Source organism: Microchirus variegatus, assembly GCF_963457635.1.
Source record: "Microchirus variegatus genome assembly, chromosome: 21".
NCBI lineage: Eukaryota > Metazoa > Chordata > Actinopteri > Pleuronectiformes > Soleidae > Microchirus > Microchirus variegatus.
The window spans coordinates 18,198,548-18,223,370 of record NC_139822.1 but is presented as its reverse complement, the minus strand read 5'-3'; the positions used below and the strand labels follow the sequence as shown (position 1 = coordinate 18,223,370).

The 24,823-nt window shown below is 39.8% G+C and overlaps 1 protein-coding gene across 1 annotated transcript in view; it reads left to right on the top strand.

Moving 5' to 3' along the window:
- Positions 1-24,823, top strand: part of slc25a26 (solute carrier family 25 member 26) — an 88,480-nt gene that overhangs the window by 36,174 nt on the left and 27,483 nt on the right. The window contains exon 6 of the mRNA XM_083907981.1: positions 22,480-22,524. Coding sequence (XP_083764107.1) covers positions 22,480-22,524 — 45 coding nt within the window. The remainder of the gene's footprint in view (positions 1-22,479; positions 22,525-24,823) is intronic.

Sequence of the window (24,823 nt, the reverse complement as noted above, 5' to 3'; positions counted from 1 at the left end):
TCTGACCAATGGGCCAAATGATCACTTGATTAATTGATTATTAAAAGTATAGTTGGTTGCAGGCGTCATGCGGTTTACAGGGTACATTTCGATATTGTACGATACACGATACACGGTCTACTATACCAATAATATCGCGATACCATGATTCTGTGACAGTCAATATATTGCGAGACAGCCGCGATATCGGTCAAACTCGAGAAAACAAAACGTCTTATACACGCTAGGTCTGAAACCTTAATTAATTGTCAACTATTTTGATCATTTATTGAGTGTTTTTAAAATAATTTCAAATACGTTTCTCAGATTTTCTGATATTCCAAAAATATCGCGATACAGAGGTTTAATTAATATTGCAAGACAATTCTCTAGCGATATATCGTGATATCTGTCAAACTGAAGAAAACAAACGTTATTGTAAGTTGCAGGCCTAATACAGTTTTATTAAGTTCATCTTAACCACGGGGTGGGAATCACCGAGTATCTCACGATACGATATGCGATACATGGGTCACCGATACCGATAATATCGCGATACAGCGATTCTGTGATATTCAATATATTGCATGAACGTTTTTCTGACGTTTTCTGAACCAAACGATCACAATTTAAGGAATATCAGTTACTGTCGGGTGGAATTCTTCGGCAAGCGTAGTCGCACACTCGCTCTCAGAACCCGGGGAGTTGGAAACGTCGGGGAAAAAATAAGCGATTGCTCGTCGCTTAAGAGGCCCTGCACTCCTCATAGTTTCACAGCTGCAGAGGCGACGCGTACGCGCAACTACGTGTCCGCCAACAATCTCTGTGACAAATTTAGGGTTTGAGGAACTGAGCTGAGCGGAGGGTGGAGGTTTGGGGGGAGTTATGTTTTGTATGTGAATGAGGGGTTTGTGTTTGGACGGACGCGTGATTTGTGTGAACCTCGGCCTCGTAGGAGACGAGTGTGTGTGTGTGCGCACAGAGGTCTGTTTTCTGTAAGACGGAGCTCAGACGTCAGCTTCGACTAACCTGCTCTATACAACCACCGCCGAGAGACAAGTAACCCGACCTTCTCCCCCTCCCTCCCTCTCAGTTTCCCCCCCCCGGCTCTCTCTTATGATGTGAGAGTCCAAACACAGGCCCCGAGTGCCGGATCAGGCTCCCTCTATCGATTGACTTTATTTATGTGTTTGTTTATTTATTTAAAAGGCCCTGAGCCCCCACGCTCCCTGAGGTGTACTTAGGTGCCACACACACACACACACACACACACACTCCTGTGTGTTACTTTGTGCAGTGTCACTGTCAGGTGTGATGTGTGTGTGTGAAATGCAGTTAGCGATCTGTTTTTTTTTTAGGGTTAGCACATTTTTACTCGTCAGATTCCCATGCTATAATGGAAACCTATTTTAATAACAGCCCAAGATGTGATTAAAGCAGAGGTTACATTGCGTCATTAAAAGCTCACTAGCACGGACTAATGAGGATAATTACGTTAATTACGATGATGATTGTTTTAATGGAGTTAAAACGCGCTCGGTTGACAACAGACAGTTGAGTCTGTGAACCTCTGCCAACTGATGCTCACTTTCCATCTCTGTATGTTTCAGTAGTACAGTATATATGTATATGTAAATGTGTGCGTATATATGTGTATGTGTATATATGTATGTGTATGTGTATATGTTTATATGTATATATATATATATGTGTGTGTGTGTATATATATATATATATATATATATACATGTATGTATATATGTATACACATGTATGTATATATGTATACACATGTATGTATATATGTATATGTATATGTATATGTATGTATATGTATATGTATATGTATATGTATATGTATATGTATATGTATATGTATGTATATGTATATGTATATATACATATACATTTTAAGCTAACATCACCCACCCCCTATTGAACAGTTATCATTTGACCCGCCCCTTCCTGTCCAGACTAGATGCTCAGTGGCCATTTTAATTTGAGAGCCCTGATTTAAGCGAAATACCCGAGCAGAAATTCAGTCTGTTTTAAATGTTACTTTGCAGACATACACATTTGTTTGAACTTCTATTTAAAAAATAAAAAATGGAGGTAATCCAGTAGTTTACCGATTAAATTGTCAACTGATTTTGATCACCAAGTGTTGTTTCTTTGTGTAATTATTAAAATAAGCGTCTTTTAGCTTGCGCCATATAGCAAATAAACTGAATAATTCTGGGGTTTTTTGGCAGACAAAATGAGACATTTGAGAACGTCATTATTTCACGGTCAATATTTTTCAAGAATTACTGACATAATTGCAATCCTAAAAATCAAAGGCAGAGGCTGTAGAGTTGTAAAAATGGACTAGTAATGTAGAAATTTTGCACAGTGTCGTGGGGGGTGGGGGGGGGGTGACATATAATACTTTGACAAAATCTTAAATATGTGTATAATTTCATCTCCTGCGCTGAGCTCCAATTCAAACCCGCTCCAGCTGCAGTCGTTTCCAGGGAAATGAAATGAAACGCCGGCTCTCGCTCACCGTCGACTCGACGGAGTTATTTCAACACACACACTGTACGACGTCCTTATCGCGCATCTGTCTTTACTTCGTTAGACGATCGCTAAGCAGCAGCAGCTACGTGTGTGCGTGTGCGTGTGCGTGTGCGTGTGTGTGTGTGTGTGTGTGTGCGTGCGTGTGCGTGTGTGTGTTCTTGTACTTGCGCCATACTGAGGACCAGTGAGGGTTTTTAACCAACAAAGTGAGGACATTTTTACGGAGTGAGGACATTTTAACCGGTCCTCACTTTGTTTTCATTGAAATCACTTCCTTAAGTTGCTATAACATGCTATACTGTTTGTCAAAAAAAAAAAAATTCAAATTTTGGACGACATAGTATAAAGTATGACTTTTTTTGTCAAATTTTGGACCAAACATTTTGGGTCCAATTTTTGGTCCAAAATTTGGACCCAAAATTGTGCGTCAATTTTTTTTAACATTTTTGACCAAACATTTTGCATCATTTTTTTTGTCAAATTTTTTTTCACATTTTGGACCAAACATTTTGGGTCCAATTCTTTTTTTTCAAATTTTGGACCAAAAATTTGGCGTCAATTTTTTTTTTTAATTTTGGACCAAACATTTTGGGTCCAATTTTTTTATTCAAATTTTGGACCAAAAATTGTGCGTCAAATTTTTTTTAAAAATGTTTGACCAAACATTTTGCATCATTTTTTTTGTCAAATTTTTTTTCACATTTTGGACCAAACATTTTGGGTCCAATTTTTTTTTTCAAATTTTGGACCAAAAATTTTGCGTCAAATTTTGGACCAAACATTTTGGGTCCAATTTTTTTTTCAAATTTTGGACCAAACATTTTGCGTCAAATTTTTGTCAAATTTTGGACCAAACATTTTGGGTCCAATTTTTTTTTTTCAAATTTTGAACCAAAAATTGTGCATCAATTTTTTTTTCAAATTTTGGACCAAAAATTTGGCGTCAATTTTTTAAAAAAAACTTTTGACCTAACATTTTGGGTCCAATTTTTTTTTTTCAAATTTTGGACCAAAAATTTTGCGTCAAAATTTTGGACCAAACATTTTGGGTCCAATTTTTTTTTCAAATTTTGGACCAAAAAATTTTGCATCAAATTTTTTTTCAAATTTTGGACCAAAAATTTTGGGTCAAAGTTTTTTTTCAAATTTTGGATGACAGCATAGTATGATGTTTTTGTCAAATTTTGGGTCAATTTTTTTTTTCATATTTTGGACCAAACATTTTGGGTTAAATTTTATATATAAGTAGATATTTGTAATTGTGTTGATTTATAAAGTGGAAATGCTGGTCCTCACTTTGTCAGCTCTTTTACCCGGTCCTCAGTATGCAGCAAGTACAAGAATGTGTGTGTGTGTGTCTTTATTTTGTCCACGTTTGTCCTCTCACTTTTGCAGACAAACAGGTCTGGTGTCTTCTCCGTCTGAGGTGAGGTGTTTTTTCTGTCTTTTAAAGAACTTGGCAGAGTAACGTATAGACGTGTCCAGCACCACCTGTCTGTCTCTCTCTCTCTCTCTGACATGATTAATGGCCTTCATCGACTTTCAACATATTAAAATCTGATCTGTGTCTGTTTGTTATCAGCGTGTCACCGCAGTCAGCTCCTCGTCATACTTGTGTGACACACGGCTGAAGGAATGCACGGGTGTGTCCCAGTGTTTGCGTGAGAAGACCGTGTGTGTGTGTGTGTGGTGTGTGTGTGAGAGAGAGAGAGAGAGAGAGAGAGAGTGTGTGTGTTCTGATAAACTCATCACGAGTTCAAATCTTGAGATATGCTCGTTAGAGCTGCAACTAACGATGATTTTCCATAATCGATTAACCTGACGGTTATTGTTGATCTGTGTTCACCAAACCTCAAAATGACGATGTTCTCAAATGTCTTGTTTTGTCAGTAAACTGAAATTATTTATGGCTAATGACTTTTTTTTTTTTTTTTTTATATATAACCAGAAAATAAGAAAAGAAGCTAAAAAAAATCAAAAAAAAAGTTAGAATTATTTTAAAAAGTCACTCAAAATTGTCGTCAATTAATTTCCTAATTGATTAATTGCTTGTTTTCAGTGTCTTCTGTGTCTTCAGTATCTTCTCTATCTTCTCTATCTTCAGTGTTTTCTCTAACTTCAGTGTCTTCTGTATCTTCAGTGTCTTCTCTATCTTCTCTAACTTTAGTGTCTTCTCTAACTTCAGTGTCTTCAGTATCTTCAGTGTCTTCTCTATCTTCTCTAACTTCAGTGTCTTCTCTATCTTCAGTGTCTTCTCTAACTTCAGTGTCTTCAGTGTCTTCTCTTACTTCAGTGTCTTCAGTGTCTTCTCTAACTTCACTGTCTTCAGTATCTTCATTGTCTTTAGTGTCTTCTTTATCTTCAGTGTCTTCTCGTGGACCAAGATGTTCTTGCAAAGTTGCCCTGGTCCTTGAATGTGAGGGAATAGGGAATTGGTCCAGGAAAGTCCTTGAATTTGATATCAACCAAGGAATGTTTTGGAATTAAAACATGTTCTCAGCTTCTTAAATGTGAACATTGGTGTTTCTTTGCACCAGAGACAAAGAAATCATCCGAGATCATCATCATTTTGAGGGTCGGGAAACACCGATCAACATTCTTCAACATTTTTCTGTCATTTTATGGACCAAACAAAATTGAGAATTTTTTTTTACAATGGATTATGGTTAATTACACTGAAAAAACTACTCTTTTGGCGACTGGCCGTAACTTTAAACGACGAGTTAAGTCTTCCAAAGAAGCCGTAAATTCACTACAGTATGTATTTAACAGTGTACATAGTTTTCAGTAAGTTTCCAAATCTGCGGCTTTAGGAGGTTTTGCCAAATGGACTCGAGTTGGTCATTCAGTATCAAGTGCTAACAGAGGATCCAGTCGAATTCTCCGGCTCATGAATCATTTGCTGTTTTTTTTTTTTGCACATTTGCTCCACATCTGGTGGCAGGAACGCAGAAGCAGTGTGTGTGTGTGTGTGTGTGTGTGTGTGTGTGTGTTAGCGTGTTAGCGGCTGACTTCACTGTTGCACCACCGCGCCGAGTTAGAGCATGAACGGTGGTTTTTCAAAGTCGTGTTATTTATGTCTGGGATTTCATAATACGGCAGTGAAATCTGGGTAGAGAGACGACTCTTCCCGTTACCGTGACGACGCTAATGTGTATTTTTTATTATTTATTTACCTTTTCTCCCTTGGAGGTGAATGTGCGTTGTTTTGTCGAGGAAGCGATCTCGTTCTACGACACTTGGCGTTTGTCGGATAAGGATTGTTATCGGCGTGACGGTGGCCGAGACGATCAGATTATTGTTGTCTAAAAATGACTGATTGTTGTCAGTGTCACATACTGTGAAGAACTACAACTATGTTATCATCTGAATCCATCTAATCTTTCTTTTTTTTTTAAATTCACCTGCTACAGTTAGCTACTGGGATATCGCAGACTTTGGTCTACGATATCTTAAAGGTCCAGTGTGTAACATTTATTGACGGAAGTTAATATGCTACTCATAAGTGTGGAATTTCTTTAAAATAGAACTTTTTTGTTTTTTTAAAGCATTGGAATAAGTCTCTGCGTGTACTTTAGGGAAGGGCCTTGCTTTACGGAGGCCGCCATCTTGCTTCTACGGCAGCCCCGAATGGACCAAAACAGCCAAAATGAAGAACGACATCTTTTTTCTAGGGTTTTTAATTCATGTAGTTAGCCCTGACTCGCTGAACCCAGGCGTCCTCTAATGCTTAGTGTGGGAATCGCAGTGTACGCCGTGGTCCACGATACCAATAATGTCACGATACAACGATTCTGCGTTATACTCGATGTATCGCAAGACCATCACGTAGCGAGACGTCACGATATCTGTCTAACTTTCTAACTTAAGCGCTTTCTATCCCACACCAAAGTTCATTGAGAAAATCAGCGATTTTACATCGCAGCACCTAGCAGTTGATCCAGTTGTGGCCTCCACCACCAGTCGGCTCATATATGTTATTTTGTGACTTCTGTGTTTAAAATCGTTTGTTCCGATTTACCTTAATGACGCTAAAAATGCTAATTTTCTCTATGGACTTTGGTGTGGGAGAGTGAGAGCGGTTTATAAAGACACACACAAGCTTAATTTTCCTGTTAGAAAACACTGTTTAATGCTGAGATACAGTGGAAAAAACTAAATAAATCTACTGTAACATTAGCTGAGCCCTGAGCTTCTGTATCTCTGGCGCTAACGGTGCATCGATACCTCGTACGACCAGAACCCGAACGTGAAAGTGTTAATATTTTCTTAGGTTACGTCACAAAACAGATGTCGTCCAGATTTTGACTGTGAAAGCCTCTCTCTCTCTGTGTGTGTGTGTGTGTGTGTGTGTGCGTGTGTTGTTAATGTAAAGTGCAAAGTACAAGCTAACATTATGTCGTCTTAATGAAACCGTCTCGTGCTAAATATTAGACACGCTCGGGAGAATCTGCTTCCGTCTGGTTTCCGGCTCAGTTTCTGTAGAGAAGGTAGACGATGCTTTAAAGCAGAGACGCTCTGAAACGCTGACAGATAAGGTATGTGCGGTTGAGAGGGAATCTCTTTGGAAAAGAATGCATAATGTTTCTCATCTGTCGGTTTGGCATCCATACGTCGGTCTGCCGCTCGCTCTTACTTCTTTCTGTCTTCTTCTTGTTGCTCATCAGTATGCAGAGGCTGCAGTTTGACCTATTAAAAGTCATTTGTCAAATTGGAGCCAACTGGCTCGGCCGCAATCAGCCTCAATGTGAATTTATTTTGACATGTGTTTTTTCCTGCCCCTCCGCTGAGCGCCTAAGGACCTGTGACAGCCCAGAGCCGCTGTGAATGCTAATAAAGTTAGCGCTGATACACTTGGCGAAGGAGCGTATATATACATATACATATATATATAAATATATAAATACACACACAACCTGGAGCAGTGTCAGCAGAATGACACAGCGAAACCTCATTTCCATATTCATGTAATATTGTACCTGACAGTCGCAGCAAGTGGCACTGTCGCGTTTCATCAGTAACAATGACACACACACACACACACACACACACACACACACACACACACACACACACACACACACACACACACACTCACACACACGTTTGCATTGCGTTAGTAGTGAGGACACTCGTACACTTGTATAAAGTACCTTAAGATGGTACTTCAGTGAAAGTACAAGTATGTTAGCAGAAAATGACTTTGGTAGAAGTTGAAGTCACTTTTTTCTAATAATATTACTAGTGCTGGACACGTTAACGGCATCAACTTTTAACGCATGACGCGTCTCTGTGACGACGCGCGCGACGTCATGTTTACGTTGTTTAAATGAGTCTCTGAAGTAACGCGTCACGTCTAAAAACAGAGGCACACGTGCGCGGGGTTATTTGTAGCGCTGCTATTTTTATTTTAATAAACAGATCCGCTCCATGCTAAAGTAGCTAAAGGAGCTAACGGAGCTAATGGTGCCTGGAAAATGACGTTGCGCAGGTCTTTTTCCTGGAAACTCGCCACGTTGACGCCGCTAACCGCCTTTAGCGCGTTAACGCGCCCAGCAATAAATATTACTTTAGTAAAGGTCTTAAGGTATCGGAAGTAATTTTCTGATATAAAATACTCTTTGTACTCAAGTTTTTGAAGTAAAATGATGGTGGCTCAGTGGCGGGGCGAGTTGTCTTTCAACTGGAAGGTTGTGGGTCCAATTCCTTGCTCTGCTCGTCTGTACGTGTGCTTGAGCAAAAACACTTAAGCCCACGTTGAAGCGAGTGAATGGGTACGAAGGGTTTATTGATCCCATCAAGACTAGAAAAGCTCGATATAAATACAGACCATAATACCAACTCTTCTTCTTCGTCTGATTTAATTTGGTAGTAACGAGTAGCAAAGATAGTTAGAGGAAAGTGTAGTGGTGTAAAAGTACAAGTTGCTCGAAATATAAATAACAATTTTGAGGAGGAAAATGTGTCCATGATGACCATATATGGGCGCACACAGGTTTATGCCGCTATCCTAATCGCTAACAATAAGCTAGTTAATGCCTAACCCTAGCCTTTATCTAGCCACGATTCATATCTCACCCCTAAACTTAAACCAGTTCCTCAGAAGTGGGGTTCTGGTCTCCATGAGGACCAGGTTCTGGTCTCCATGAGGTCTACTGGTCCTGGTTATGCCAGAAAACGTCGTTCCCCCCTTGAGAGTCCAGTCCAGTCCACGCTGCGTGACACAGATGTTTGTGGGCTGAGCAGATGCTGCTGAGATCCTGGAACGCGAGCTCCAATTCCCCCCCGCGGCGGCCAAGACGAGGAGCCAAATTTTAAAACGAGGGGAAAAAAAATGTTCGCTGTAACCGTAGAGGTGAACAGCTGCGATCCCGTTATCCGACGTGACGCGATTTTACTTTGGCGTGCGGCGAAAACATGCGTTCAGATGGAGAGGGAGCGGTCCGGAGGTCGGAGGTCGGAGACGGGGTTAGAAGAAGGTTGAGCGTAGAGCGAGTGCAAGGACTCGTGTGTGAGACTTTTGTTGGTTTTTATTGTTGTTAATGTTCCCACAAGGTCCTTGAAATTGGTGTCAACCAATGTGTGTGGTTCTTCTGCCTTAAAGGGTCAATTAAATGCCGTTTCCGTTAAGGACAAGATACAACATTATTGTGCGGGAGCTCAAAGTCAAAACCACAAACATCCGAGATGATCTGATCCACAGTTTATTTCTTTTAAAAATAAAATCAGTCGAACGATGGATGTCCTGTACGTTCGGTTTCATGCCAACGAGTGATTTTTATCAGGGAAAAAAAGGGAAGAAAGATTGGACGTCGACCAAAGTATTTCATCCAAACTGAGCTTTGATGCGAAATTAAATAAGACGCAGTTTATGAAAACCAGGTTTTCCACAGACGGTCCGTGCTTCCCCTGTAGCCACTGTGCAAAAACTTTTTTTGTTATTTTTACTTTTATTATTATTATTATTAGTCCTTTTCCTCCAATTATTGTTTTATATTTTCTTCTTTTGCTCAAATTACTACTCAGTTGGAGGGAATCGAACATTTACAAAAACTCATTGATATTCATTGAGATATTTCAGTTTATCCCCAATGAAAATGAATAGAGATGGATCCCAGTGGATCACTTCTTGCGTCTCAATTATTTATATGTATTTTGATAACAATTGATCCGTTAATCAATTAAATCAACTATTTTGACTGGCAGTTTTAAGTATTTTCTTGAAATAGATGTTTTCGCTTTGCCAGAATTGTAGAAGACGTCACTTCAGAGTTTAGCTGTAGCTTTAAAAGGTGCAGAGTAAAGTGAAACCAGGTTCCTCAGTGTTTGTGTGGGCACGAGGATCCGTCACTGTTGAAGTGAAGTTACAGGAACATCAGTGGATTTTAATGAAAAACATCTCCTGTCCACAGTGTCTTTGTCTTCGAGCTAATTTTAGTAATGTGTGTCGTCGTGTGTGGTGGTGCGCTTGTGTTTGCCATCTTTCTTTATTTTCTCCTCTTCCTCTTCTGAGATCATTATGGGTTCAAAGCCATGATTGGAAAATTTAATTTCAAAAAATAAATAAAAAGCAGCACTTAAGGGTACGTATGGTTTCCCCTTAAAACATCTTCTTAGGCAAGTACATTAGACTTTTCGAATAGTATAAATTATATAATAATAATTATGATTATTATAATAATAATAATGATAATCATATATATATATATATATTAGTTAATTAATTAATATATATATATTAGTTAATTAATTAATTAATTAATTAATTAATGATATATATATATATCATTATATAATTTATACTATATCTTATAATGATAATGATAATCATATATATATATATATATCATTATATAATTTATACTATATCTTATAATGATAATCATATATATATATATATCATTATATAATTTATACTATATCTTATAATGATAATGATAATCATATATATATATATATCATTATATAATTAATTAATGATATATATATATATCATTATATAATTTATACTATATCTTATAATGATAATCATATATATATCATTATATAATTTATACTATATATTATAATGATAATGATAATCATATATATATATATATATATATATCATTATATAATTCATTCATTCATTCATTATAAAATAATATGTAATAATGATAATGATATATCATTATATAATTCATTGGTTAATTTATTAAATATTAAATTAGTGAATTTGACCTCTGCATTTAAAGTAACGCAATGTAGGATTTTTTTCCTCTGGCTCCCCCTACAGTCCAGAAACTATATTTTTTGTTAAGCAGGTAAATATCGATAAAACTATATTATAGCATTTTATACAAACATGATTATAGACTAGAACCTCACGATACACAATACACGGTCAACGATACCAATGATTCTGCTATAATCAATATATTGCAACTTGGTGACTTAGGTTAGGATTTCTCTATTTATTCACAACCCTAACACAAGATAAAACATTTAATTAAAATACAGGTAAAAAGCGTGTCTGCGGACCCATTGTTGGCCTCCTGACCCAGGCTTTAAACACTATAAACATAAACACTGCTTATCTCCATGGCAACCTCACCTTAAAAGAGCAAAGACCAGAAAGGGAAAAAAAAAAAACAAACCAAACCAAAACAACAGTGTTGTTGCTGCTGCCCTGGGCTGTTTTTGAAGAAACAAGTCTTTGCCTTACAAGTCAGAGCAGTGACTGTGGCTTTTGTTATTGCTGTTGTGGTGAGACGTTCGTTCCACACAGACAAAAAACGCGTACGACGACGTTGATCGAGGCCAAGAGAAAATGAATAGACCTGAAAGAGTTTTCTCTTGATTGAGACGGTCACAGTGCGATCGTGTGAGAGAGTGATGGATTACGTGTCACTCCTGAACCTTTCTTCACTCCCACTCGCGTTCAACTCGTCTCCTTTGAGTCTGCTGCCGTCACTCACTGCACCGGCATTATGTGTCTAAATAAACTAAACCTCGCCTAAACCCTGGGAAGTTGCAAAATAATAATAGTGCAAACAACGAGTGCATTTACTAATCAGGGACTATTTTTTTGGTAATTGTTTAAGTACATGAGTTCAATTGAAGGATTTTTGGTTTGTGGACAAAAACGAGACGACATATTGATCCTATTGACGTTCGGTCAGTTGTCGCGAAAGGGAATCTCGGACTTTTGTAAGGTAACGTTAGCGAATAAAACCAATGTCTTTTAGTAGTTTAGTACTTTCGTAGTTAGCCCTGAGGGATTCGACCTGAAAAACAACATTGGAATCTCACCATTATGGGACTTGTGATGGTTTGCGTGTTTGATTGTACATCTTTGTGAGGACCAAAACTGTCTAGGCCCCACATCATCAAGTCCTTTTTTAGGGTTAAGACCTGGTTTTAGAGTTAGGGTTAGGGTTCAGGTTAGGGTTAGGATTAGGTTAGTGTCGGACACTTGAAGTTGGGACTTGGGATGGTTTGTGTGTTTGCTTGTACATCTTTGCGAGGACCAAAACTGTCTAGGCCCCACGTCTTTTAAGTCCTTTTTTAGGGTTAAGACCTGGTTTTAGGGTTAGAGTTAGGGTTAGGTTAGGGTTAGGATTAGGTTAGGGTCGGACACTTGAAGTTGGGACTTGTGATGGTTTGTGTGTTTGCTTGTACATCTTTGTGAGGACCAAATCTGTCTCGGCCCCATGTTTTTTAAGTCCTTTTTTAGGGTTAAGACCTGGTTTTAGGGTTAGATTTAGGGTTAGAGTTAGGGTTGGACACTTGAAGTTGGGACTTGTGATGGTTTGTGTGTTTGCTTGTACATCTTTGTGAGGACCAAAACTGTCTAGGCCCAACATTTTTTAAGTCCTTTTTTTGGGTTAAGGTCTGGTTTTAGGGTTATAGTTAGGGTTAGGTTTGGGTCGGACGCTTAACGTTGGGACTTGTGATGGTTTGTGTGTTTGCTTGTACATCTTTGTGAGGACCAAAACTGTCTAGGCCCCATGTCTTTTAAGTCCTTTTTTAGGGTTAAGACCTGGTTTTAGGGTTAGAGTTAGGGTTCAGGTTAGGGTTAGGGTTAGGGTTAGGGTTAGCACTGTGGGGCTAACCCCACAGTGCGATCGTGTGAGAGAGTGATGGATTACGTGTCACTCCTGAACCTTTCTTCACTCCCACTCGCGTTCAACTCGTCTCCTTTGAGTCTGCTGCCGTCACTCACTGCACCGGCATTATGTGTCTAAATAAACTAAACCTCGCCTAAACCCTGGGAAGTTGCAAAATAATAATAGTGCAAACAACGAGTGCATTTACTAATCAGGGACTATTTTTTGGTAATTGTTTAAGTTCATGAGTTCAATTGAAAGATTTTTGTGTTTGTGGACAAAAACGAGACGACATATTGATCCTATTGACGTTCGGTCAGTTGTCGCGAAAGGGAATCTCGGACTTTTGTAAGGTAACGTTAGCGAATAAAACCAATGTCTTTTAGTAGTTTAGTATTTTCGTAGTTAGCCCTGAGGGATTCAATCTGAAAAACAACATTGGAATCTCACCATTATGGGACTTGTGATGGTTTGTGTGTTTGATTGTACATCTTTGTGAGGACCAAAACTGTCTCGGCCCCATGTTTTTAAGTCCTTTTTTAGGGTTAAGACCTGGTTTTAGGGTTAGAGTTGGGGTTCAGGTTAGGATTAGGTTAGGGTTGGACACTTGAAGTTGGGACTTGTGATGGTTTGCGTGTTTGCTTGTACATCTTTGTGAGGACCAAAACTGTCTAGGCCCTATGTCTTTTAAGTCCTTTTTTAGGGTTAAAACCTGGTTTTAGGGTTAGAGTTGGGGTTAGGTTAGGGTCGGACACTTGAAGTTGGGACTTGGGATGGTTTGTGTGGTTTGCTTGTACATCTTTGTGAGGACCAAAACTGTCTAGGCCCCACATCTTTTAAGTCCTTTTTTTAGTGTTAAAACCTGGTTTTAGGGTTAGAGTTAGGGGTCAGGTTAGGGTTAGGATTAGGTTAGGGTCGGACACTTGACGTTGGGACTTGGGATGGTTTGTGTGTTTGATTGTACATCTTTGTGAGGACCAAAACTGTCTAGGCCTCACATCTTTTAAGTCCTTTTTTAGGATTAAGACCTGGTTTTAGGGTTAGAGTTAGGTAAGGGTCGGACACTTGAAGTTGGGACTTGTGATGGTTTGTGTGGTTTGCTTGTACATCTTTGTGAGGACTAAAACTGTCTAGGCCTCACATCTTTTAAGTCCTTTTTTAGGATTAAGACCTGGTTTTAGGGTTAGAGTTGGGGTTCAGGTTAGGGTTAGGATTAGGTTAGGGTTGGACACTTGAATTTGGGACTTGTGATGGTTTGTGTGTTTGCTTGTACATCTTTGTGAGGACCAAAACTGTCTAGGCCCCATGTCTTTTAAGTCCTTTTTTAGGGTTAAGACCTGGTTTTAGGGTTAGAGTTGGGGTTCAGGTTAGGGTTGGACAGTTGAAGTTGGGACTTGTGATGGTTTGTGTGTTTGCTTGTACATCTTTGCGAGGACCAAAACTGTCTAGGCCCCATGTCTTTTAAGTCCTTTTTTCAGGGTTAAGACCTGGTTTTAGCGTTAGGGTTAGGTGAGGGTTGGACACTTGAAGTTGGGACTTGTGATGGTTTGCGTGTTTGCTTGTACATCTTTGTGAGGACCAAAACTGTCTAGGCCCCACATCTTTTAAGTCCTTTTTTAGGGTTAAGACCTGGTTTTAGGGTAAGAGTTGGGATTAGGTTAGGGTTGGACACTTGAAGTTGGGACTTGTGATGGTTTGTGTGGTTTGCTTGTACATCTTTGTGAGGACCAAAACTGTCTAGGCCCCACATCTTTTAAGTCCTTTTTTCATGGTTAAGACCTGATTTTAGGGTTAGAGTTGGGGTAAGGGTTAGGATTAGGTTAGGGTCGGACACTTGAAGTTGGGACTTGGGATGGTTTGTGTGGTTTGCTTGTACATCTTTGTGAGGACCAAAACTGTCTAGGCCCCACATCATCAAGTCCTTTTTTAGGGTTAAGACCTGGTTTTAGAGTTAGGGTTAGGGTTCAGGTTAGTGTCGGACACTTGAAGTTGGGACTTGGGATGATTTGTGTGTTTGCTTGTACATCTTTGCGAGGACCAAAACTGTCTAGGCCCCACGTCTTTTAAGTCCTTTTTTAGGGTTAAGACCTGGTTTTAGGGTTAGAGTTAGGGTTCAGGTTAGGGTTAGGATTAAGTTAGGGTTGGATACTTGAAGTTGGGACTTGTGATGGTTTGCGTGTTTGCTTGTACATCTTTGTGAGGACCAAAACTGTCTAGGCCCCACATCTTTTAAGTCCTTTTTTAGGGTTAAGACCTGGTTTTAGGGTTAGAGTTAGGGTTAGGTTAGGGTTAGGATTAGGTTAGGGTCGGACACTTGAAGTTGGGACTTGTGATGGTTTGTGTGTTTGCTTGTACATCTTTGTGAGGACCAAAATTGTCTAGGCCCCACATCCTTTAAGTCCTTTTTTAGGGTTAAGACCTGGTTTTTAGGGTTAGGGTTAGAGTTAGGGTTCAGGTTAGGGTTGGACACTTGAAGTTGGGACTTGTGATGGTTTGTGTGTTTGCTTGTACATCTTTGTGAGGACCAAAACTGTCTAGGCCCAACATTTTTTAAGTCCTTTTTTTGGGTTAAGGTCTGGTTTTAGGGTTATAGTTAGGGTTAGGTTTGGGTCGGACGCTTAACGTTGGGACTTGTGATGGTTTGTGTGTTTGCTTGTACATCTTTGTGAGGACCAAAACTGTCTAGGCCCCATGTCTTTTAAGTCCTTTTTTAGGGTTAAGACCTGGTTTTAGGGTTAGAGTTAGGGTTCAGGTTAGGGTTAGGATTGGGTTAGGGTTGGACACTTGAATTTGGGACTTGTGATGGTTTGTGTGTTTGCTTGTACATCTTTGCGAGGACCAAAACTGTCTAGGCCCCACGTCTTTTAAGTCCTTTTTTAGGGTTAAGACCTGGTTTTAGGGTTAGAGTTAGGGTTAGGATTAGGTTAGGGTTGGACACTTGAAGTTGGGACTTGGGATGGTTTGCGTGTTTGCTTGTACATCTTTGTCAGGACCAAAATTGTCTAGGCCCCACATCTTTTAAGTCCTTTTTTTAGGGTTAAGACCTGGTTTTAGGGTTAGAGTTAGGGTTCAGGTTAGGGTTAGGATTGGGTTAGGGTTGGACACTTGAATTTGGGACTTGTGATGGTTTGTGTGTTTGCTTGTACATCTTTGCGAGGACCAAAACTGTCTAGGCCCCACGTCTTTTAAGTCCTTTTTTAGGGTTAAGACCTGGTTTTAGGGTTAGAGTTGGGATTAGGTTAGGGTTGGACACTTGAAGTTGGGACTTGTGATGGTTTGCGTGTTTGCTTGTACATCTTTGTGAGGACCAAAACTGTCTAGGCCCCACATCTTTTAAGTCCTTTTTTAGGGTTAAGACCTGGTTTTAGGGTAAGTGTTAGAGTTGGGCACTTAGTTGTGATGGTTAAAGTTAGGTTAAGGGACTAGGAATGCTTTAAGTCTAAGATGTTTCTTAACAATTTTTCGTGTTTGTGAGGCTCAAAAAAAAACTCCTAAACCACAGGAATGGAGGACATTTTATCTTGTGCTCGACTTTTAAGATTTTAGGGTTAGAATTAGGTTTAGGTTAAGATTAGGATTAAGCATTGAGCTGTGATAAACGAGGTTAGGGTATGGAGCCAGGGAAGACATTTTGTGAGGACCAAAAAACTTCTTTCATTGTGAGGACATTTTGATGTTTTTTGTCTGGGCCTGCCTCACAACTTAAACACAAAGAGTTTTAGGGTTAGGGTTAAGCGGCACTTAGTTGCAATAGTTAAGGGTTAGCGTAAGGGGCTAGGGAATGCATTATGTCTGAGATATAGAAAAGTATTTTGTGTGTGTATATACGTCTTTGTGAGGACCAACAATCTCCTAAACCACAGGAATGGAAGACATCTTGTCTTGTCCTCACTACTTTTTTGCAGGTTTAAGACTTTAGGGTTTTAGGATTAGAATTAGGTTTAGGTTAAGATTAGCGTTAAGTATTTAGTTGTGATGAATGAGGTTTGGGGGAGACGGCAGTATGTCATTGAACTTCTTCACTAAGAATGCTGTACAAACATCGTGTGTGTGTATGTGTGTGTGTGCGTCTTATCAATTTGAATCATCCCACATCTGGTTTTCAGACGTTTAATCTCTGTTCAGTGTCCAGATCCACTGCAGAGATCATCTGTCTCTCTCTCTTACTTTCTACACTCGTTCTTTTGTAGCGTGAAAGCAGCTCTTCATTGTCGTACTCTCTCTTCCTCTCTTTTGATCCTCCCTCCCTCTCCCCCTCTCTCTCTCTCTCTCTCTCTCTCTCTCTCTCTGTGGTCGTCGTTCCTCCGCGGCCTGAAAAAGCCGACCTCACGGCGGTGGTAATAAAATACAGGTGCTCGTCTGCACCGCGATTTGTTTTTGGAAGCTCTCGCTCTCGTCTCGCTGCAGTCGGGGGAAGCCGAGGTGAAGTCGCGTCGCACCCCATCGTCGTCGTCTTTCAGTCTGTCGGATTCAGGGTTTTTGTTTTTCTTTGGATCATCTCTGAGGACGGAGAGAATTTGGTTCCGTTTGCCCTGGACGGACCAGGTGGAAGTGAAGAGTTTCCAATGGATGTTTTATTGAAACTACAGAATTACACAATGCAAATAATATAAGGATTGGACAATAGGTGAATTTTCACATTTGGGTTAATCGTGATTGGGTTTCACGTAGTTCTGAGCGCGTTAACGGCGTAAACGGCGAGCGACGTCATGTTTACGTGACTCCGGATTGTTAAAAAGAGTCTCTAAAGTAACGCTAAACTTTAATAACAGAAGCAAACATACGCAATACACAGGTACGCTGGTTATTTGTAGCGCTGCCTTTTTCGTGTAATAAACAAACTGCTCCAGTTCCACCGTAGGCTAACGCTAATGGCGCTAAACGAGCTAACGCCGCTAACAGAGCTAACTGGTAAACGGTGCCTGCCCTCCGGTGTCGCGTCTTTTTCTGGTCAGTCATCATGGAATCGTGGCGTGCGTTAACGCGCGTTAAGCTAGTGCCCAGCACGAGTTTCACGCGAGGAAGTTGATTGCCGTTTTAGCTCTTTGTTTTCCGCACTTTCTACAGTGTACTGGGATTATGAAGGTTTAAACACACTTCACCGCTGAACACCACTCCAGTTCCACTGTAGACGTGCTAACGGCGCTATAGGAGCTAACAGAGCTAACTGGTAAACGGTGCCTGCACTCCGGTGTCGCGTTTTTTTCCGGTCAGTCGTCATGGAAGTGCGGCGTGCGTTAATGCACGTTAAGCTAGTGCCCAGCACGAGTTTCACGCGAGGAAGTTGATTGCCGTTTTAGCTCTTTGTTTTCCGCACTTTCTACAGTGTACTGGGATTATGCAGGTTTAAACGCACTTTACGCATGATCGGAACATTAAAATTTCAAAATAAAAGCAGCTCTAAAAGGTTTGCTTTACCCAAAAAAAAGAAAAAACACCCAAATCACAATATAAATCATGACTGTGCATAATATAGCGGCTAATTAAATAAATAATCTCCAAGAGATGATTGGTAAATGACTTAACACTTAATTTTAGGAATGTTTGGCAAATTTTGGAGACCTTAAATAAATCACCGGTGATCCATCTGTGGGTCCTGACCCAGTCTTTGGAAACCACTAGTCTACCATGCCAATATGCAGTCATAGTGATTTATTTCGAAGTGCCACAAGGGGGAGCCTGTACCTTTCAGCGACCCAAGTTAAGATTCTTGTTTTTCACCTTAAAATACAAAAATATGTTTTCCTGTTACAAGTACACAAAAAAAACCTAAGTACTTACTAAATAAATAAGGTCAATAAGAGTTTAAAAGAAGGCGTTTGCTGCTGTATTTCACTGTTAGACCAAGTTTTCCTACCGTGAAGTAAAGTTTAAGTCGCTCACTCTCCTGCACCAAAGTCCATAGAGAAAATCATCATTTCTATCTGGTGAAGGACACAGTAGCTGCTGGTCTCCTGCTGCCTCTTTAAAAAAGTTTGTGCCACTAATTGAAACCCAAATGAAGGATTTTACACCAAATTGCAAAAATAACACATTTAATTTAAATGTAATGACGGAGGCAGCGGATGATTAACACCTCCTGTTAGCCTGCTTGTAAAATTGATGGTTTTCTTTATGGGGTTTGGTGTGGGGAGTGAGGGTTTTTGTCTTAGAGTGAATAACCCACTTCTGAATATACTACATTAGGTCCATTTGTCATAATTACGTTCAATACAGTTGTTTTCCTTGCGTCGGTTCCTTTCACGCTCTTAATTTGTGAGTTTACGCTCATTTTCAACAGATCCGTATAATTTTTTTTGCCTTTTTTTTTTCAGCCGCCTTTGATAAATCTCTCGTCGCAACGGTCCCGACGAAAGGTTTTGTGTTGAGCTCGGCGAGAGCAGATGCAGCTGATGATCCGCTGCAGACCGCGGGGTGTTTACATGAGGTCACTTCATCTGGACCGAAACGCTTAATAAGCTCATTAAGTGGCATAAACAGTCGGTGAAGTGTCTCCGTGACTCACGGTTGGATCGGCGCGGCGTTTAAAGCGCCGCGATAACGCGGTTTGACGGAGCGTGTTGTCGGAGGCGGACGCGCACTCACACACACACACAACACACACACACAACACAAACACACAAATGATCCTGTTGTTGCTGTGATCAAAGACTGATGACACAACTCTTTGTGTTTATTTTCTCTTTGGTTTTGTTTTTGTTCGCTCTCTTCCTTCGCGTCCTCACTCGGCCGTACCCTGGAATCGGTTATAAATCCATTACTTTAATTAAACGCCAACTATTTGGATCATTTATTTAATCGCTTTGAGGGCTTTGTTTTTAATTAATCACATTTTTCGGCTTCTTAAAGGGCAGTTTCACCCAAAAACGCAATCAATTCGACCAAATTTGACCAATTTCTTTTAGATTTTTAGAGTAGACAGTGTAGGGCTTTTATTTTCTTTAAAGGAAGTGACTTTGACATCGTCTTTTTGTCATCTGGGCCCTAGCCCTATCGTTATCCTTTAGATTATTATCAAATTTGTGGCTTTGCGGTCATTTTTGAGACGGTTAAGGTGCATAAAAACTCTTGAAACTTTGCACCGAGGTCAAGTCTGGTGGAAAATGCGATATTAGCATAGTTTGCGGACCCGTGCGTCGCTCAAGGGCTCTATAGCACCCCCCTAAGGTAGTAAAAGAGGCAACATTGAATGGTGGGAAGACGTTGTAGATCAAGACGAACAACTACATCGACTGTAACCATTGCCTCAACTCAACAGGAAGTCGGCCATTTTGAATTTTGCCGATTTGCACCTTACGCAAATGAGTCAAAAGTCGTCCAAGCGCGTTTGTCGTACCGGAATATAATAAAAACGCGCCAATTTGTACTAGACAAATCATCAAAGGTGAAAAGATATCGAAAGATTTTGCAGATTCAAAACGGCGTGACCACGGCAACCCTCTGCGTTTTGGGCAAATTTTCGAAACAGGAAGTGCCCTAAAACTTCGGCATACATCGAGTTCCACCGAATTTCCCGAAACTTGGTGGGAAGATGTTATAGCCCAAGACGAACAAAAAAGTCGACCGCGACCATGGCCTCAACTCAACAGGAAGTCGTCCAGTTGGAATTTTGGCTTCCATTTTGCAGATTTGCACCCTACATAAATGAGCACTCGTAATTTGTGCTAATTTTATTTTATATTTGTTAATCCCGACTTCCTCTGTTGTCGTGGGAATGAGGCTTGTATCTCAGATGATCATATAACACATATAACAATCATCGAATCTGGGTCATTTTTGGTGTGATGGACAAAATAAGACCATAATAAGATCATAAGATCATAATTTTGAGTTTTTGGAAACACAAATTAAACTTTTTCAACATTTTCTGACCAAAATAATCAACAGATTAATCAATAATGAACATCAATTTACTTACAATTCACTGAGGAGGGAGAATATCATACGTTTTTAAGATTAGAGATGACAACATCACGTTCATAAACTTGACTAGAAGTAGAATCACTATTAAACTGACCTTGTATTTCAGCCGCACCATTTTGTTCAAGCTAACTCACCTTTATTTAAAGGTGCAAAATATGTTTTATTAAATATTATTTAAAGCCCCAGATATATATATGCAGACCAGGCGGCAGATTTGTGCTCGTTTTTATGACGGTAATGAAACTGATGCCGCGGCTATTTTTAGCATGTGTGGTATATTATCGCCCGACCCCAGGGTGTCCGTGCGTCGTCTGAATTTTAGTTTGTTTTGTGTGTTTTTCTGTACGTCTGTGTCTGTGTGTTTTTAACACAGACTTGTGTCACGACTAGTCAATTGCGACCAAAAACCTGCTCCCTAATGAGGCGGAACTTCATTTCTGAGGAAGATTTTGAATTGTGGTTAGGCTTAGGTTAGGTTCTGGTCACGGTCGGGGGATAACTCGTTGTTTAGATTGTCCAAGTGAATGGGAGTCAATGCTGTGTCCTCAGATGAATAGCTGCACAAACCCCTGTGTGTGTGTGTGTGTGTGTGTGTGTGGTCTGACTTGGCACTGCCATTGATTTCCTCTCATGGAAACTTCCTGCCTGAAACTGTTTTGAGTTGCCAGCATCAACACTCCATCCATCCATCCAACCAGTGAAATATTGCCGTATTTAAACGTCATGATACTGTATCAAGTGTTTGAATCACCGTGTTGATGTTGTCTTACACTGGCTCTGTGTTGTAGTTAAGCCTCCCACCACTGGTTGGCAGCAGGCTTTCTCCCATTTGACCTCCCACCTGCATATGCATATTTCGTTTAGTTCAGTTATTTAAATCAGGGGTGATGCAACCTATAAACAACAAAGGTATCTTTTATTACGGCATCAGGGCAAATGGATCATTTCCTGAATTTCAAAAATTCATTAAAATTATTCCTTAAGAGTTTTGCAAATATTTTCAACGGATCCTTGTTCAGGGCGATGCCGACTATTGTGATGGTAAATTTCAAGTCATTCCGAGATACTTTTTGTTTTTTCGAAGAAAGTCAGCTCACTGTCAAAGTGCATCAGGACAAATGGATAATTTCCTGAATTTCAAAAATTCATAAAAGTTATTCCTTAAGAGTTTTGCAAATATTTTTAATGGATCCTTGTTCAGGACGATGCCGACTATTATGATGGTAAATTTCAAGTCATTCCGAGATACTTTTTGTTTTTAAGACTAAAGTCAGCTCACTGTCAAAGTGCATCAGAGCGAATGGATAATTTCCTGGTATAAGAAAATTCATAAAAAAAATTCCTTAAGAGGTTTGCAAATATTTTCAACAGATCCTTGTTCAGGGCGATGCCGACTATTATGATGCTAAATTTCAAGTAATTCCAAGATACTTTTTGTTTTTTTGAAGAAAGTCAGCTCACTGTCAAAGTGCATCAGGGCAAATGGATAATTTCCTCAATTTCAAAAATTCATGTAATTATTCCTTAAGAGTTTTGCAAATATTTTCAACAGATCCTTGTTCAGGGTGATGCCGACTATTATGATGGTAAATTTCAAGTCATTCCGAGATACTTTTTGTTTTTTTGAAGAAACTCTGCTCACTGTCAAAGTGCATCAGGGCAAATGGATCATTTCCCGGAATTAAAAAATTCATTAAAATTATTCCTTAGGAGGTTTGCAAATATTTTCAACAGATCCTTGTTCAGGGCGATGCCGACTGTTATGATGGTAAATTTCAAGTCATTCCGAGATACTTTTTATTTTTCGTATTTTGTATCGGGATTAAAAGAGTTCGGAGGTTAACGATGAAAAATGAGTCTCCAGAAAAAAAATCACCTCATGGCGACATAATCCTGACAATGAAAACTTTGTTTATGCTCTGTTTTCCAGATCCCGTTCTCACTGGTGCAGTTTCCTCTGTGGGAATATTTAAAGGTACGTATCTGAATTTAAATCCCACACCTCTGTCTTCTCTGTCCTTCTGTCCTCTCTTAATGTCTCTCTTGCTCTATCACTTCACTATGTGTCCCCTGAAGACGTCTTTCTTAAAAAAAAAAAAAAAAAAAGACATTTTGTTGGAGTGACATCATGTCTCAGGGGAACAGGAGGAGGACGGACAGTGTGTGTGTGTGTGTGTGTGTGTGTGTGTGTGTGTGTGTGTGTGTGTGTGTGTGTTAGATGTCGTCCACAAGCGTCTCTTTGTCCCTCAGTCAAAGACCCTGAGAGCTGAACTGCTGGAATCTCTCTCCTTTCCTTTCTTCTCCCCTCCTTTCCTTGTCTCCTCCTCTTCTTCTTCTAACAGTTCCTCTTCTTCCTTTTTTGTTCTTCTTCTTCTTACTCCGTCTTCTTTTTCTTCTTTACATCCTCATTATTGTTCTCCCTCATCCCCTTTCTTTCCTTCTTCCACCTTATTGTCCCTCATTTTTGTTCTTCTCCCTGTTCCTCTTCCTCTTCTTCCGTATTCTGCCTTTCTTTTCTTCTTCTAACAGTTCCACTTCTTCCTCTTTCTCTTCTTCCTTCTTCTGACTTATTGTCCCTTCCGTTTGTTCTTCCACCTGTTCCTTTCTTTATCTTTTTCCTTCTTCTTCTTCTTCTTCCTCCTCCCTTCTTCTCTGTCCTCTTCCTCTTCTTTTACATCCTAGTTCTTGTTCTCCCTCCTCCCTTTCTTCCTTCTTCCCCCTTACTGTCTCTTCTTTTTGTCCTTCTTCATGTTCCTCTTCATCTTTTTCCTTCTTCTTCCCTCCTTCTCCTCTACTTCATCCTTGTTGTCCCCTTTCTCGTCTTCCTTCATCTGCCCTTCTTTTCTTCTTCTAACAGTTCCTTTTCTACCTCTTTCTCTTCTTCTGCCTTATTTTCTGTTCCGTTTGTTCTTCCACCTGTTCCTTTCTTTATCTTTTTCCTTCTTCTTCTTCTTCTTCCTCTTCCTCCTCTTCTTTAACATCCTTCCTCCTCTTTCTCTTCTTCTTCCTCCCTTTCTTCCTTAAAGTCTGCCTTATTGTCCCTTCTTTTTCTTCTTCTTCTGCCTCATCCTCTTCGTCTTATCCCTTCTTTTCTCTTTTTTCCTTCTTCTTCCTCCCCTTCTCCTCCTCCATCTTCTTCATCCTTGTTCTCCACCTCCTATTTCTATTCTTCTTTCATCTGCCTTATTGTCCCTTCTTTTTGTTCTTCTACCTGTTCCTCTTCATCTTTTTCCTCCTCCTCCAACTTTTCTTCTTCCTTTCTCCTTTTTCTTCTCATACATTTCTTCTTCTATCTATCTATCTATCTATCTATCTATCTATCTATCTATCTATCTATCTATCTATCTATCTATCTATCTATCTATCTATCTATCTATCTATCTATCTATCTATCTATCTATCTATCTATCTATCTATCTATCAAAGCCCTTTGTGTTGCTGCCAAATCCTCTCTTTTATTTCCTCTACGTTAAAAACTGAGACGAGTAAAAAGCCCAGAGAAGAAGAAAAAAAACAGACGAAAGAAAAATCCCCCTCTTTTTTTTCTTGTCGTTTATCGAGCGTGACCACCTCGATGTTCAGACGCTTCGCTCTTAACAAATGTGATTTAGTTGAGAAAAATGTTCCTTCGGAGTGAAGGAATCTGAGAGCGTACGTGGAGAATGTGTGTGGCACGATCTGTCTCCAGCTGCTCTGGACGCCTTCTTCTTCTTCTTCTTCTTCTTCTTCTTCTTCATTTCACTCCAAACTCCGCCACAGCTGTCAGCGAAAGAGAGGCAGAAAGAGGTAAAAAAGAAAGAGAGAGAGAATGAAGTCCAACCACCCAGCTGCTGATGCTCTGGAGGCCTGTAGGGAGATAAATCCTCAGAATTAACATCAGCTGGTGGTTGGATTTCTGGAATCACGGTACGTGGAAGGATTTGTTCCACTCTGCAGAGATTAGACCAACGTTTCACACCAGAGCCTCGTTTCCATCTCTCCTTTGTTAATTAGAATGTCGTTAAAATCTATAACTTTTGCAGACATTTGCAGTCAGTCGTCGTGAATCTCTTACGTTACACGTTACTGCTGAAAATCAGGTGTTCAACGCATTTATTCAGAAGAAAACTTGAGTGTTTTTGGGCTAAAAAGTCTTCAGACGAGGAGTTTGTGTGATTTCCACGATGCAGAACTGTGAACTGTCATTATTATTATTAGAATCAAACAAATAATTAACCACAAAATCTAAATATTAAAGTTTTTTTCTGTGCGATTCTGTCCATGGGCGTGGGGCC